This window comes from Prunus persica, chromosome G1 (assembly GCF_000346465.2).
Source record: "Prunus persica cultivar Lovell chromosome G1, Prunus_persica_NCBIv2, whole genome shotgun sequence".
Classification (NCBI taxonomy): domain Eukaryota; kingdom Viridiplantae; phylum Streptophyta; class Magnoliopsida; order Rosales; family Rosaceae; genus Prunus; species Prunus persica.
Window position 1 is genome coordinate 7888447 of NC_034009.1, and position 12991 is coordinate 7901437.

General features: G+C 36.7%; 2 protein-coding genes across 2 annotated transcripts; both read left to right on the forward strand.

Moving 5' to 3' along the window:
* LOC109948452 (cell wall protein IFF6-like) lies at positions 4576-5514 on the forward strand. The gene has a single exon (XM_020561607.1). The coding sequence runs from the start codon at positions 4742-4744 to the stop codon at positions 5213-5215; it is 474 nt and encodes a 157-aa protein (XP_020417196.1). The 5' UTR covers positions 4576-4741; the 3' UTR covers positions 5216-5514.
* Positions 7554-8209, forward strand: LOC109946881 (GPI-anchored CFEM domain protein A). The gene has a single exon (XM_020556030.1). The coding sequence runs from the start codon at positions 7628-7630 to the stop codon at positions 7979-7981; it is 354 nt and encodes a 117-aa protein (XP_020411619.1). The 5' UTR covers positions 7554-7627; the 3' UTR covers positions 7982-8209.

The window sequence follows — 12991 nt, forward strand, 5'->3', positions numbered from 1 at the left end:
TTTGTAGGTATCAAACCTGAAATCTAGGATTAATTTGAGATAAAGTTGGCATGTCTATAGCATTTTTTTGTACATAACTTGTGGTTGAATAATGAGCTACTCTTTCAGTGAACTTTTGAGTAATTCTAATCTTTAAAATATTGTAATGGTGTAAGATTGCGAATCTTGTTGTTTCCGCTAAAAAATTTATGTGAAATATTCATTTATTTATTTAAGTATTCTTCACATTTTAGTTATAGTTTTTCTTAAATTCTATAATTAAGGTGTGAATCACATCTAAATTCAAGTTTACGTTAATCCTTGAGTTGGGGCGTGACATATATGATAATAACTACCCTACATTTCCCATTCGAAATGTGAGTTATGAAAAGATTCATCTAATGTTTTTCTATTACTATTGTATTTAATTATTTGATTAGTGTTGTATTTGAAAATTATTTGATTACTAGATTTGTGTGTGTGTGTGTGTGTAGGATAATGTGGCTTTATTAATGGGGTTCGCTCAAGGATAATATATATTATCCTTGTCGTGAAAATTATATTTAACGGCGTAGTGTTTTAGTTGTCGTCGTTGTATGTCTATCTTGCGGCCTTGTTCTTTTAATATGTGTCATATTTTTCCTTTTTAACGACGGTGATTTGTTTGAATTGGTCGTCTATTCTCATCTTCGACTATTTTTTAGAACTTTAGCAGACTAAACACGTCTGTTTTTATTTGTTTTCGACGTTATTTTATTTAACAACGTCTAATATTTATCGTCGTTGTTTGTTTCTGAAAATAGGACGTATAAATTTTGTAATACGACTCTCATATATTTGTAACCGACGTTGTTTCGTTGTTCAACGTCTGCTCTATAAATACATACGTCGTAAATAATGACACTGACAACTATTTCCACGTCATCTTTTATAGAAAAATCGAAGTGGAAAATTTATTTTACGACGGCTGCTTTTATATAGGCGACGTAGTAGGTATCAATAACGTCGTCTTCTAATGTATTTAAAGACGTCATATTTTTTATTGTCGTGAAAATGATATTTAACGGCGTCTTATTTTAATTTTCGTCGTTGTATGTCTATCTTGCGGCCTTATTCTGTTAATATGTGTCATATTTTTCCTTTTTAACGACGGTTTTTTTAGAGAGTTGGTCGTCTATTCTCATCCTTGACTGCTTTTTTAGATCTTTTTGCAGTACAAAGACGTCGTTTTGTATTTGTTGATGACGTTGTATATTTTAACAACGACGGTGATTTAGCGTCGTGGTTTATGAGGGAAAAGATGACAGTGGATTCCACGACCATTGAAAAACCGAATACACGACGGTGATTTACCGTCGTCTTTTTGCTTTATTGTAGTAGATATGGTAGGAAGCATATGACACCCTATATTTTACCTAAATCGAAACGAACACATGAAATAACCCACCCCAAAATCAGGTTTTTCTTTTCTTTTCATTCACATGTCATTGTCGTAGCGATTTAAACTGCAAGATACTATGTATTATGCCCATTCATGAATTAAAAATACCATTATTAATTTCTAGTTGGTTTCTTCTGGTACTCAAATTGGATAGTCCTTTCGAATTGGATTGCAAGTATTTTTTTGCTCCTATAGTTTTTGTTAGAGTGCCATTCCTTGGGCCCCCCGGAATATGTTTGTCTTAAACATCTTAACTAGTAAAGAGGAAGTTAGACTTGCAATATGTATATGTCAGAGTTTGAATACACGATCAAGAAATGATAGGCCAACTCACCATTTGATTCCAAGTGTTTTGAAGCATCAAGTAAGTTCTAGAAGTAATGAAACAAGTTGCAGTAGTAGATAGATTTGTACAATCAACTTGGAGAAGAAAGAAAAGTTAAAGGCCTGCCTTTTTAGTTATGATTTCTCTTTTCCATGTCCTGCAGATCATGACCACTCAAGGATGTTGTCAAAAGAGTAAATTGTGACCTAAGAGCACGATAAATAATATGATGAAGAATCCGAGAACCAACACATATAATTCAATGAATTTATTTATAAAAATATATTAGAAAAGATTATTTCTCCATTAAAATGCTCTATTCACTTTTTTTTTCCACCTACTGTGTTCTATAAGACCTAGCTTCGAAGAACATGATTGGTCTCGGAAAACAAATTAATGGCTTATACTTCCTGATCACAAAAGAGAACACTTCCACTGCATCATTTCCAACAACCTCTCTCACAAATCACGTAGCCACCTCTTCTGTTCACTAAACCCTCCACGGAAAACGTACTTAGATACAGCTCTTCTAAGTCACTTCGCTATTTGAAAGCAAGTCTAGGTCAAGGTTTTCTTATCTCTTCTTATAATGAATTATGTTTCATAGGTTTTTGTGATTCTAGTTGGGCAAATCACTACTACAAAAAACACTTTGCGCGACGAAATAAGTTTGTTGCGCAAAGAACAATTTCGTCTCGCAAAACCTGCTCGACGAAAATTTCGTCGCGCATGATCCGTCGAGCAAAACTCGTAAGGGTTTGCGCGACGAAAAATATTCTTCGTCGCGCAAAGTATCTTTGCGTGACGAACCTTAACGTCGTGCAAATCTACCTTGCACGACGAAAAATATTGATTGCACAAAGTTTTGAAATTTTTTTTAAAAATCCCGCATCTTGCACGACGAACCTTAACATCGTGCAAATCTACCTTGCGTGACAAAAAATATTGATCGCACAAAGTTTTGAATTTTTTTGTAAAAATCCCGCATCCCATTTTTGCTCAAAATTATAATGAATTACGTTTCAGAGGTTTTTGTGATTCTAGTTGGGCAAATTTTCCCATGACTAGAAGATCTACTTCATGTTATTGTATTTTACTTGGGACTCACTCATAGGGGTGGGCACAATTTCTGGTCAATCCGATCGAACCACCCAACCCGATCATAGTAAATTGGGTTGGCCTAAAATTAAGCGGGTATTGGGTTCAAAAAATCAAAAATCACTATGTACGAGGAGTTACGAGTTGAAACCAAAACTTAAAAGTATGCTTAATTTTGAGTTAACACTACCAAACCGCTCAACCCAATCACAAAAAGTTTGAATTGGGTTGGGCTGACCTAATAATGAGCGGGTCTTGGGTCCAAGTAATCATAAACCGCTATATATCGGATTGAGACTAAAACCAATCCAACCCAATCCATGCCCATGTACTGTACTCACTCATATCCTGGAATATTAAGAAACAAAAAATAGTTTCTCGTTCATCTGCTGAAGCAGAATATAGATCCATGGTTGCTGGTACTTATTAGTTAAGTTGCTTGAGATTTCTTCTGAAAGATCTTCAGATTACCAATCTTCAACTTGCATAGTTGTTTTGTGACAATCAAGTTACCCTTCATATTGTCGCCAATCCGGTTTAGCATGAGCGCACAAAACACATTGAAGTTTATTGTCATGTGATTCAAAAAAGGACAGATTGTTGCCTCATTTGTCCTTCCTCATCCCAAGTGGCGGATCTATTGACAAAACATTGGGAAGTCACGTTTTACACATCCTCCTAAGCAAGTTGTGCACTCTTGACATCCATGCTTCAACTTAAGGGTGAGTGTTAAGATTTTAATTGTGTTTAAAAGTTTTTTTTAGTTTCCTTGTATATTACAGTAAATTTGGAGTAGTTTGCAAGTTACCTAGTTTTCCTTGTAGAGCCTACAACCTCTGTATATATACTAGGCCTTTTTGGCTTTCAAACCTCAGTAAAAAAAAAGGATAAAAATTGTAATTTGTTGCTGCTTTCTAACGGGAAAAATCGTTCTAGAAAAGGCTGACCCTTGTTGGAGAAGATCATAACTAGCAGAAAAAGATCAGTGCCTTCCCCAAGTCAAATTCTTTTTCTTTGCGGATATTCAAGTTTGTTTTTTCTGGTTTAAATCAAGTTCTTATTCACTAATATATTATTTTCTTCATCTGGATGCATATGAAGCTTGAATGGAGATGTGGGTTTTAAATTAATATCTTACGAATTTTTTTACCTTTGGGACGTGGGTTGTATATGATCACACCCAAGAATGTCCTAGAAATAATTAACACTGTTTCAGTTTTGAAAGAAGAAAAAAAGTTATATCACATATGGACTCAAATCTCTTCCACTATGTATTGTTCATGTGCGAATTCAAATTACCCATCTCATGTGCGAATTCAAATTACCCATGATGGCGACTCAAGGCTGTCTAAATGGATACGTAAACATTACATTTCATATTCAATTTGCTGTCATACATATCTCTTCTTAATTATTGAACTTTATCAGAAACTTCCACTCAAGAATCGTGGCCTCATATGAACTACATCAGAAAAAGTACCTTTATTTAGGAAGAAAAAACAGACCAGTGCTGCTCCACTATAGTAAGTGGGGATCAAATGGGTCGGCGGCAAGCGTTCTAACACTTGTCCAAAAAATGTTGATCTCCAAGAACGCAGCCATCTCTCAGCCACATATAATTTTGGTCCTCCAAAATGCCATGGAAACCACATCACCACCTCCAAGGGCCACCTCACCACCTCCCACTTCAAAATACATTAAAACACACCAACAAATCTCCACTTTCAACAATATCAACACCCACAAGTAGTACTATAAATAGCTAAGGATTCTCCAACATATGCATGCACAAGTAGTACCACGATCTCTTGGAAATCATATATTTCATTTGCATTTGCTTTTCAAGCTCTCCTTAAGTACTAGCTACCTTGGTTGTTTCCAGTTTTCCATTTCCAAAAATGGCTCCATTCAAGTCACTAGCTCTTGTTGCTTTGCTTGTTGGTATCTCCTTGTCAGCTATTAATGCATCAGAAGGCCGAGTTGCTAGGAAGGATTTAGGTGTGGATCTTGGAGGAATTGGGGTTGGAGGAGGAGTAGGCCTGGGTATAGGACTTGGAGGAAGCGGAAGTGGATCCGGGGCAGGGTCGGGATCCGGGTCCGGGGGAAGTAGTTCTTCTTCGAGTTCAGCCTCATCGAGTGCTAGTTCGAGTTCAGGGTCAGGCGACGCAGGCTCCGAGGCAGGGTCATCTGCAGGGTCTCGGGCCTCGTCAGGGTCAGGGAGAGGTGCTCGAGGCAGTGGTGGCGGGCGAGGTGGGGGTTCGGGGTATGGACGTGGGGAGGGTTCGGGCCGGGGCAGTGGCGAGGGTAACGGTGAGGGTCATGGGGAAGGCCGTGGCTATGGTGAGGGTTATGGCAGTGGAGGCGGAAACTAAGAGAATGCATGGAGCTAAAGTAGTGATAATAAAGTACATAAATAAGGAAGATGGTGAATTTGAGTAGCATTCAGATCTGATGTTTAGCCTTGAATCATCATCTTTGTAATTGGTTCATTTCATATTATATATTTAAATGGTGTTCCTGTTCATGTATCCCACTTTAGTTTCCTTCAGCTTATAGACTAGCTAGATCATGAAACTGCTGCCTAAACATATATATTCTGAGTGCAATGTTATTATCAATCATATGTATTGTTACCTTGATGAGATGGTAAAATACTAACTGTTCCTTATGCCAAGTATCTTTGTTACAAGCTGTGGTGATTTGATAAAAATTAATCGGGATTCGCGTGATCAGGTTTGAATAGGAATTAATAACTTGTTACAAGTCATGTGCAAGCTAAGTGATCTTCACCACAAAGATTGTCACAATTGATCACATTGATTCCAAAACTTCATTACAAACATATTTGAATATAGATTCCGGAGATATCCAGTTGAAAACTTATGAGAGATTGTTATTGTCTTTAAATTACTGATTCATACTACCCTATATGTAACTAGTTTAATCCCTTCTTCTTCTTTTTTTGGGATTTGTAATTTTGCCTAATTCAATCCAATCTTTGTTCCTTATTGCACTAGATTAATTGCCAAGTCTATTCCTTCATGGGATAGAAAAAGAACTAATTTGAGCAAGTTTACTCAAAGCATAATAGTTTGATTAACGGCTTATATTAACGGTTTGGTATTAATATAGTATAACAAGAGAACATTTCTGACTAAACTGAGAATATGGGCGACGCTATATGAAAAATGTGTACTTAATCTTCTAATGTAGTTTGATAATCGGGCATTTCGAATGTGGGTGATGATTAATTCATTGAATTCTCCCTTCTGAAACTTAGTTGCCTCTTTGAGACATTTTTCCAAGTACATTGCCACAAATTCTTGAGGAAGGTTAGTGCTTATCTATATATATAAAGTGAAACATTTAATGACAGGACCCGATCCAAATTCCGCTTTGGAATTCGAGCCGGATCCTGTGCGTGTCCGACACCTGGCGAATGTCGGGCACAAATGACCTAATTGTCCTTCTATACAAACTTAATAAATTACTAATTAAATATGAATTAAGGTTTGGGTCATTACATTTAAAATGCCAGAAAATGCCTTTGGTTAATCCAAACATTAAAAATTAAAATTATTAATTAAATGAGGATAATATGATAAATTTACACTTTTTCATATTTAAAAAAATTAAAATTAAAAGAAAAATCAGATAATAAATCCTATTTTTATAGAACAGAATTATCCATTATCTTTTTTAATTCTAAAATAAATGTAATATTTTTATAATAAAAAAAAACCAACGCTTGTGAAGATGCTAGTATATATAAAGGAAAGTTTAATTGTATACGTCCACAAACTTGTGAAAAATGTAAACTGCACTCTTCGGTTAGTGTGTTACTGCAGTTAGTTTTCATACCAACAAAATATCAATGAAACAAAAAATAAATAAATAAAATCATTAGTTATCTCTCATAAAATCATATTCTAGTTTTGCTAATTTTTGGAGGATTCTTGAAGAGGAATGTTAATTATAAATGTATAAATAAAAAATCTTTCGGCCTTAGCAGATTCTTATTTTAATAACTTTTTGTTGAAATAATTCTTGTAGAGGGATTTCTTCATCTCATCCTCATGAGGAAACCTTAATGTATTCGCAAATGTTAATTATAAATACATAATTATATGGCCTCCAAATGGTTGAGTTTAGTTTTGTGGACTAATTTCACATACCAAAAGAGTGAAATGAATTGTATTATATGTAGTCAACGAGGTTTAGTCCAGTGAAAAATAATATTGACTTGCATATCAATGATCTCAGATTCAAAATAATAGTGTGCGTGAGAAATTCCATCTCTTTCTAATTTTAGCAAAAAAAAAAAAATATTTGTATCATATGTATCTCTTTTCTCCATATTAATTTATCAAAAATATATCATACTTTCTAGAAATAAAATTTCTAGGTAGGAGCCAGTCATACTCCACTCCACTATCAGCAGCACGCACTATGCTGAGTGGGTTTTATGATGGGAGTGGGTTGGCACCACCCTAATGATACCCACCAACCTACGTTACAACAAAAATGAAGAATGCCCCACTCAAACTCACCTCCATTTCTAGCCACAAACTTCGCTCAATCAGACTCATAAAAATTATCCCACATCGCACCTGTAACATGCTCCTCCACTTCCTCATCATATGCCTTAGTTTACACGCTTCTGCCTCCAATTCCACTATCATCTACAACTATAAATAGCTCATTTATTTATCCACGTCCCGCTCATATTTGACATTTCAGCCTGTACTGTTTTAGATTCATCGGAGGACCATTAGCATTTAGCAATGGGTAGTTTTAGTTTCAGTTTGAAGTCTTTAACCCTTTTTGCTTTGCTTGTTTCAAGTGTTGTCCTGTCCGAAAGCCGGGTGGCAAGAAAGGACCTGGGGATAGACCTTGGTGGGATTGGGGTTGGAGTGGGAGCTGGATTAGGGATTGGGCTCGGTGGGAGTGGAGCTGGCTCAGGTGCTGGATCGGGGTCAGGTTCGGGATCCGGATCTAGCTCTAGCTCCAGCTCTAGCTCAAGCTCATCTTCTTCGTCCAGATCCAATGGGTCGGGCTCTTCCGAAGCAGGTTCGTCTGCTGGGTCTTATGCCGGGTCTAGGGCTGGGTCAGGCTCAGGAAACGGAGGGCGTGGATAAGAGGCTCTAGCCATGCATGCATGGAACTGTAGCTCGTGGCATGACGATTAGTGACAAGTTTCACCTTATTCAGCTAAAAATGTATGAAATGATGAATTTGAATAAATAATGAAGTAGATGGTGCTATCAAAAAAGAAGGTGGTGAGTGTGATTGTCTGTAATATGTTGTACCTTTCTTAGAGTGTTTGTCAATAAAAGAATTGGCCATGTCTTTGCATATTTCTTCCATTAACTATCCCTATCATGTTCTTTTCTGGTGACGTTTATAGGTTAAACTTTATCCATCGATTATTACATATGCATGTGTCATTTTATATGATCTGCCAACTGTCTCTTTCTCAGCCTAAATAATAAGGAGCGTTTGGTATTTTATTTAAATAGGGAACTCGAAAATCTTGATTTTTCTTAAAAACAAGGAGTTCTTAAATCTATTTTTAAGATTCAAAAACTTGTTTGGTATACAACTTGAAAACTATTTTCAAATCTTAAAAATTTGAGAACTTGTGTTATAAGAAAAAAATTGATTGGGGGGTTTTTTAGTTGTTCTTGAATTTAAGTTTTTAAAAATAAGGTTGTCAAACAAATTTTCTTTATTTTGGACTCAAATTCTGTTTTTAAATTTAAAAAGTTGAATTTAAATTAAATATCAAACGGACCCATACTTTCTCAACTCCATTTATAATACTTTGTTGGCTGATTATATATATATCCTCTTCAAAGACACGTTATGCCCAAGCCTGCGTTGTTCTCTGGTACACCCACCTTTTGATTCAAAGGGGGATAGTGTTGTATTGATTGAGGGAAAAAAAAAGTATTTAAAAAAAATCGGACTTAGAGAATTAGGCAAGCCTCTCCTGAGGTAATGGCTTCAAAACAGCTAAATATTAAGGGTCGTCTGGCAACATTTTTGGATAATATTTTTAAAATAAAAAATAAAAAAACAAATTTACATTTTCAAGATTCGAGAATGTATTTAGTAGATTAATTAGAAATCGTATTCAGAAAATAAAAATTGAGAATAATATATTTTTCAAGTGTATTTGTGCTAATGTCTGTTTTAAAAAAATAATTAAAACAATAATAAAATTCTAATGTAAAAAAAACCTAGACAAAGAATGTATAACTTAATTGGAAAACAATTATAGAAAATAAAAACTATGAAAAGCAAAACAAAAATACAGATAAATCTTTTATGAACATTCTAATTAATTACAAAAGTTTTAAAAAAACCAGACAAAAGCAAAAGATTCATTAAAAAAAGGGAGTTGAAACCCAATCCCACTGCACCATCCTCCTCCCCATCGCCTCTCTCTCTCTCTCTCTCTCTCTCTCTCTCTCTCTCTCTCTCTCTCTTTCTCTCTCTCACCGATCCCAAAACCCCCTTCTCTGATCTGAACCACATCCTCTCACATTACCCACCACCCCAGAGCCCTCCCCCACCCACCGCCCAAAACCACACTTTCATTTTTTGGTCATCTTGTTTTATTAACCTCATCATCCCACAGAGAAGGTTTCAAACACAAAGATGGCGTGTCGCAGTGGTGGTGGTGGTGGTGGTGGTGGTGGTGAGAGACAGACAGATTGACGAGATACAAGAGATGAGGAGAGGAGAGAGAGCTTTGAGTTTTTGAGTCGAGAGTGAAGTGAGAGATGCTTTAATCGGCAAAACCATTGGGGTTAGTTTCCAGAGAGAAACAAGATTGGGCTATCTACTCATTAAAGTTAACCATAATGATAGACTCATAGGTCTATCTTTCAATTTAGATAACAGCAATTTAGTACGGGCTATAGTGCCTGTTGTGTATGAGGTGTGGTCAAAAGTAGCGGCTTTCTATATACAACCGACACAAAACTTGTCAAATGCGAAAAGGCATTGTTATTTAATTTGGAGGGTTAATTATTTAATTAGTCTCTAAATTTAGATTCGATTTGTATTTGAGTACCTTAATTTTCAAAATGGTTCCCGTGGTTCTTTAACTTCATTTTCATTAGAACAAATGGTTTTGACGTCAATTTTATTAACTTTTTATATTAAATACAGGGTCAAAATGATATTTTTATGTTAAAACCAAATAAATGAATAAAAAATTATATCTTTAAAATAACAATAAAATCAAATCAAATAAAAAACCAACCAAAAAAAAAAGATAAATCAAATTTATCGGGATAGAAGGGGAGAGTAAGAGTTTAATTTTAATTTTTTATTCATATTTTAATCATTTTTATACAAAAATATCATTTTACCTCTGCATTTAACAAAAAAGTTAACAAAATTGACGGTAGGACCATTTGTCCTAACGAAACTGAAGTTGACGGACCACGAGAACCATTTTGGAAATTGAGATACTCAAATGCAAATCGGGTCTAAGTTCAGGGACTAATAAAATGATTAACCCTAATTTGAATGGTAACCGAATTGATTTTAACCACTTACTATGGCAGTAATATAAATGCTATCTTCAGTCATGGCCCATAAGCCAAATGTAGCTCTAAAATAATATAAAATTCATCTCTAATTATGGGCTATAAAAAATTATTGGAGAGCCATACTTAGCCTTTTAGCCCACCAACCAGGGAACTTGTAATCCAACTATAGCCCTAGCCAAATTTTTTTTTGTGGGCCCAAAGCATGTTTTGCCCAAGAAGAGAAGTATCATACGTGGACTTGACCACGGAACATCTTGTGCAATTACAGATCTGTTTAGGCGTGGTCAAAATTCACCTAATCTGCCAAGGAGGAATTCCTAGTGGCCCAGAATTCCTAATGCCCAAGAATTCCTAATGGCCAAAGAATTCCTAGCCAAGAATTCCTTACTGTCGAGGTGCTTTCTCAAAAAGGTGGTCGAGGTGTTTTCTTCAAAGGCCATGGTGCCTTCTCAAAAATACGGCCGATGTGTTTTCTTCAAAGGCCGTGGTGCGTTCTCAAAAATATGGCCGAGCACTTCCTTTTGCAAAAATGGTTTGACGCTTCCCTTTGCAAAAGTGGTCTGATGTATTCTTGTAAAATTGGCCGAATGCTTTCTTTTGCAAAAGTGGCCAGGCACTTCTCAAAAAGTTGGGCTGGGCACTCCTTAAATATCTTGGTCGGCCACTCCTCTTGCAAAAACCTTGGCCGAGGCGGATATAATTGAATGCATGCTGAACGATTGAGTTAAATAAATGGTTGATGACAGGTGGAGATTTTGGGGAAATGAGTAAATTATAAGGGAAACTCTGCCGAATTTTTCTGCAGAAGATAATATTATTTTTAAAGTGGATTTTTAGTTAGAAGGGCAGTTTGGTCTTTGTGCCCGACATTAGCCAGGTGTCAGATACTCACAAGGTTCGGCTTGGATTCCAAAGTGAAATTTAGGTCGGGTCCTGTCAAGTTTTTACAAGCATGATCTGAGGAGGCCCGGTTTTTGTACTAGTTGCTCATTTTTCTTCAATAAAATACTACTGCTTTCCTTTATATAAACAAAGGCTTATTATTTGTTTCACCCTTTGAAACAGACCCTTAGTCTCACTTTATCCTCTTAAACTGAAATTTTATCACTTAACCCTCTTGAATCTCTAGAAATTGCTGAAATTTTCTCAACTTTACCACTTCCATCCATTTCTATCCACAAACCGTTAAGTGTGCCTCTCTATTCTTTCCCCTCTACTCCCTAGATCCAGCACACCTCCATCGCACCCCACCCATTCCCCTCCCTCTGCCTCTCTTATCTCTCATCTCCTCCTCAGACCCAGCCCCCAACGCACCTCTATTGCACCTCACCCTCCCTCGTCTCTCTGCCTCTCTCTTCTCCCCCCCCCCCACCCAACCCAACCCAACCGCCATCACACCTCCATCGCACCCCCTCTCTCTCTCTCTTTCTCTCTCTCTTTCTCTCTCTCTCTCTCTCTCTCTCTCTCTCTCTCTCTCTCTCTCTGCCAAAAGAGAAGGTGAGGAGTGACTGCCGATGATATTTAAAAAAAAAAAATTGAGTAGTGGTGGTGGTGGTGGTTTGGTGTGTTGAGTAATTCCATGGAGGGTTAGGTTTGGGATGTGGGTTAGGTATGGCTAGGGGAGGAGAGGGGAGAAAAGAGAGAGGCAGAGAGAAAAGAGAAGAGTGAAGAGGGAGGAGGGGGAGGGGGGAGGGGTGGGGTGTGATTGAGCTTGGGTCTGGGAGGAAAGAGGAGAGAGTCGAGGACAAAGGGAGAAAGGGAAGAGAAAGTAGATAAGGAGCTAAAATTACTAGAATGCTCATGCTACGTTAGCACACTCAACGATTGTGGGTGGAAATAGACGAAAGTGGTAAAGTGAGAAAATTTCAGGAATTTACAGAGATTTATGGGGTTAAGTGAGAAAATTTCAGTTTAACGGGGTAAACTAAAACCGATCATCCGTTTCAAAGAGTGAAAAAATAAATAAGCCTTAAAAAAAAGGCACAAACACACAAATCTACATATGCATATACTATTAAGTAGTTTAATAAGGCACATACCCTGTTATTAGAAGAAAATCAAATATACGTTAGGGATTATCATTTTTTTTATTTAAAAAAAGCATGCGGTTTGCTTACATATTTTAAATTATTATTACCTAATTACTCGTTTAAAATTTGAAGTAGAAACTTATGATACTAGGTGCTATTAAATTATTATTATGCATTATGTATCTTAAGTTCTTTAGTTCAAAGAAAGAACCAAGGAAATTGACCTTGCTAATCATAACCCCCCTTGGCTGTGGTGCGCCGGCTGTACCTGTACAGCCCATCACATGCTAGTCACGTGGGCTTTTTTTAAAAACAAGTGAAACTGGTTCTTTTGGTTAACCAGTGAAAATAAGGAAAAAAAAGCTCCCGCGCGTTCAAAACCTAGGCTGCACACAGATCGATTTCGTCTATCTCCTCCTCCATAGCTTTGCACAGCCACAGCTCTATTTCGGTGAAGTCACAGCTGCACAGCTTCGTACAGCCTGAAGAAGCTCCCCCCACTTCGTCTTCTCCATCTGAGGAGCATATTGCAACCAAAACCCAGAAACCACTT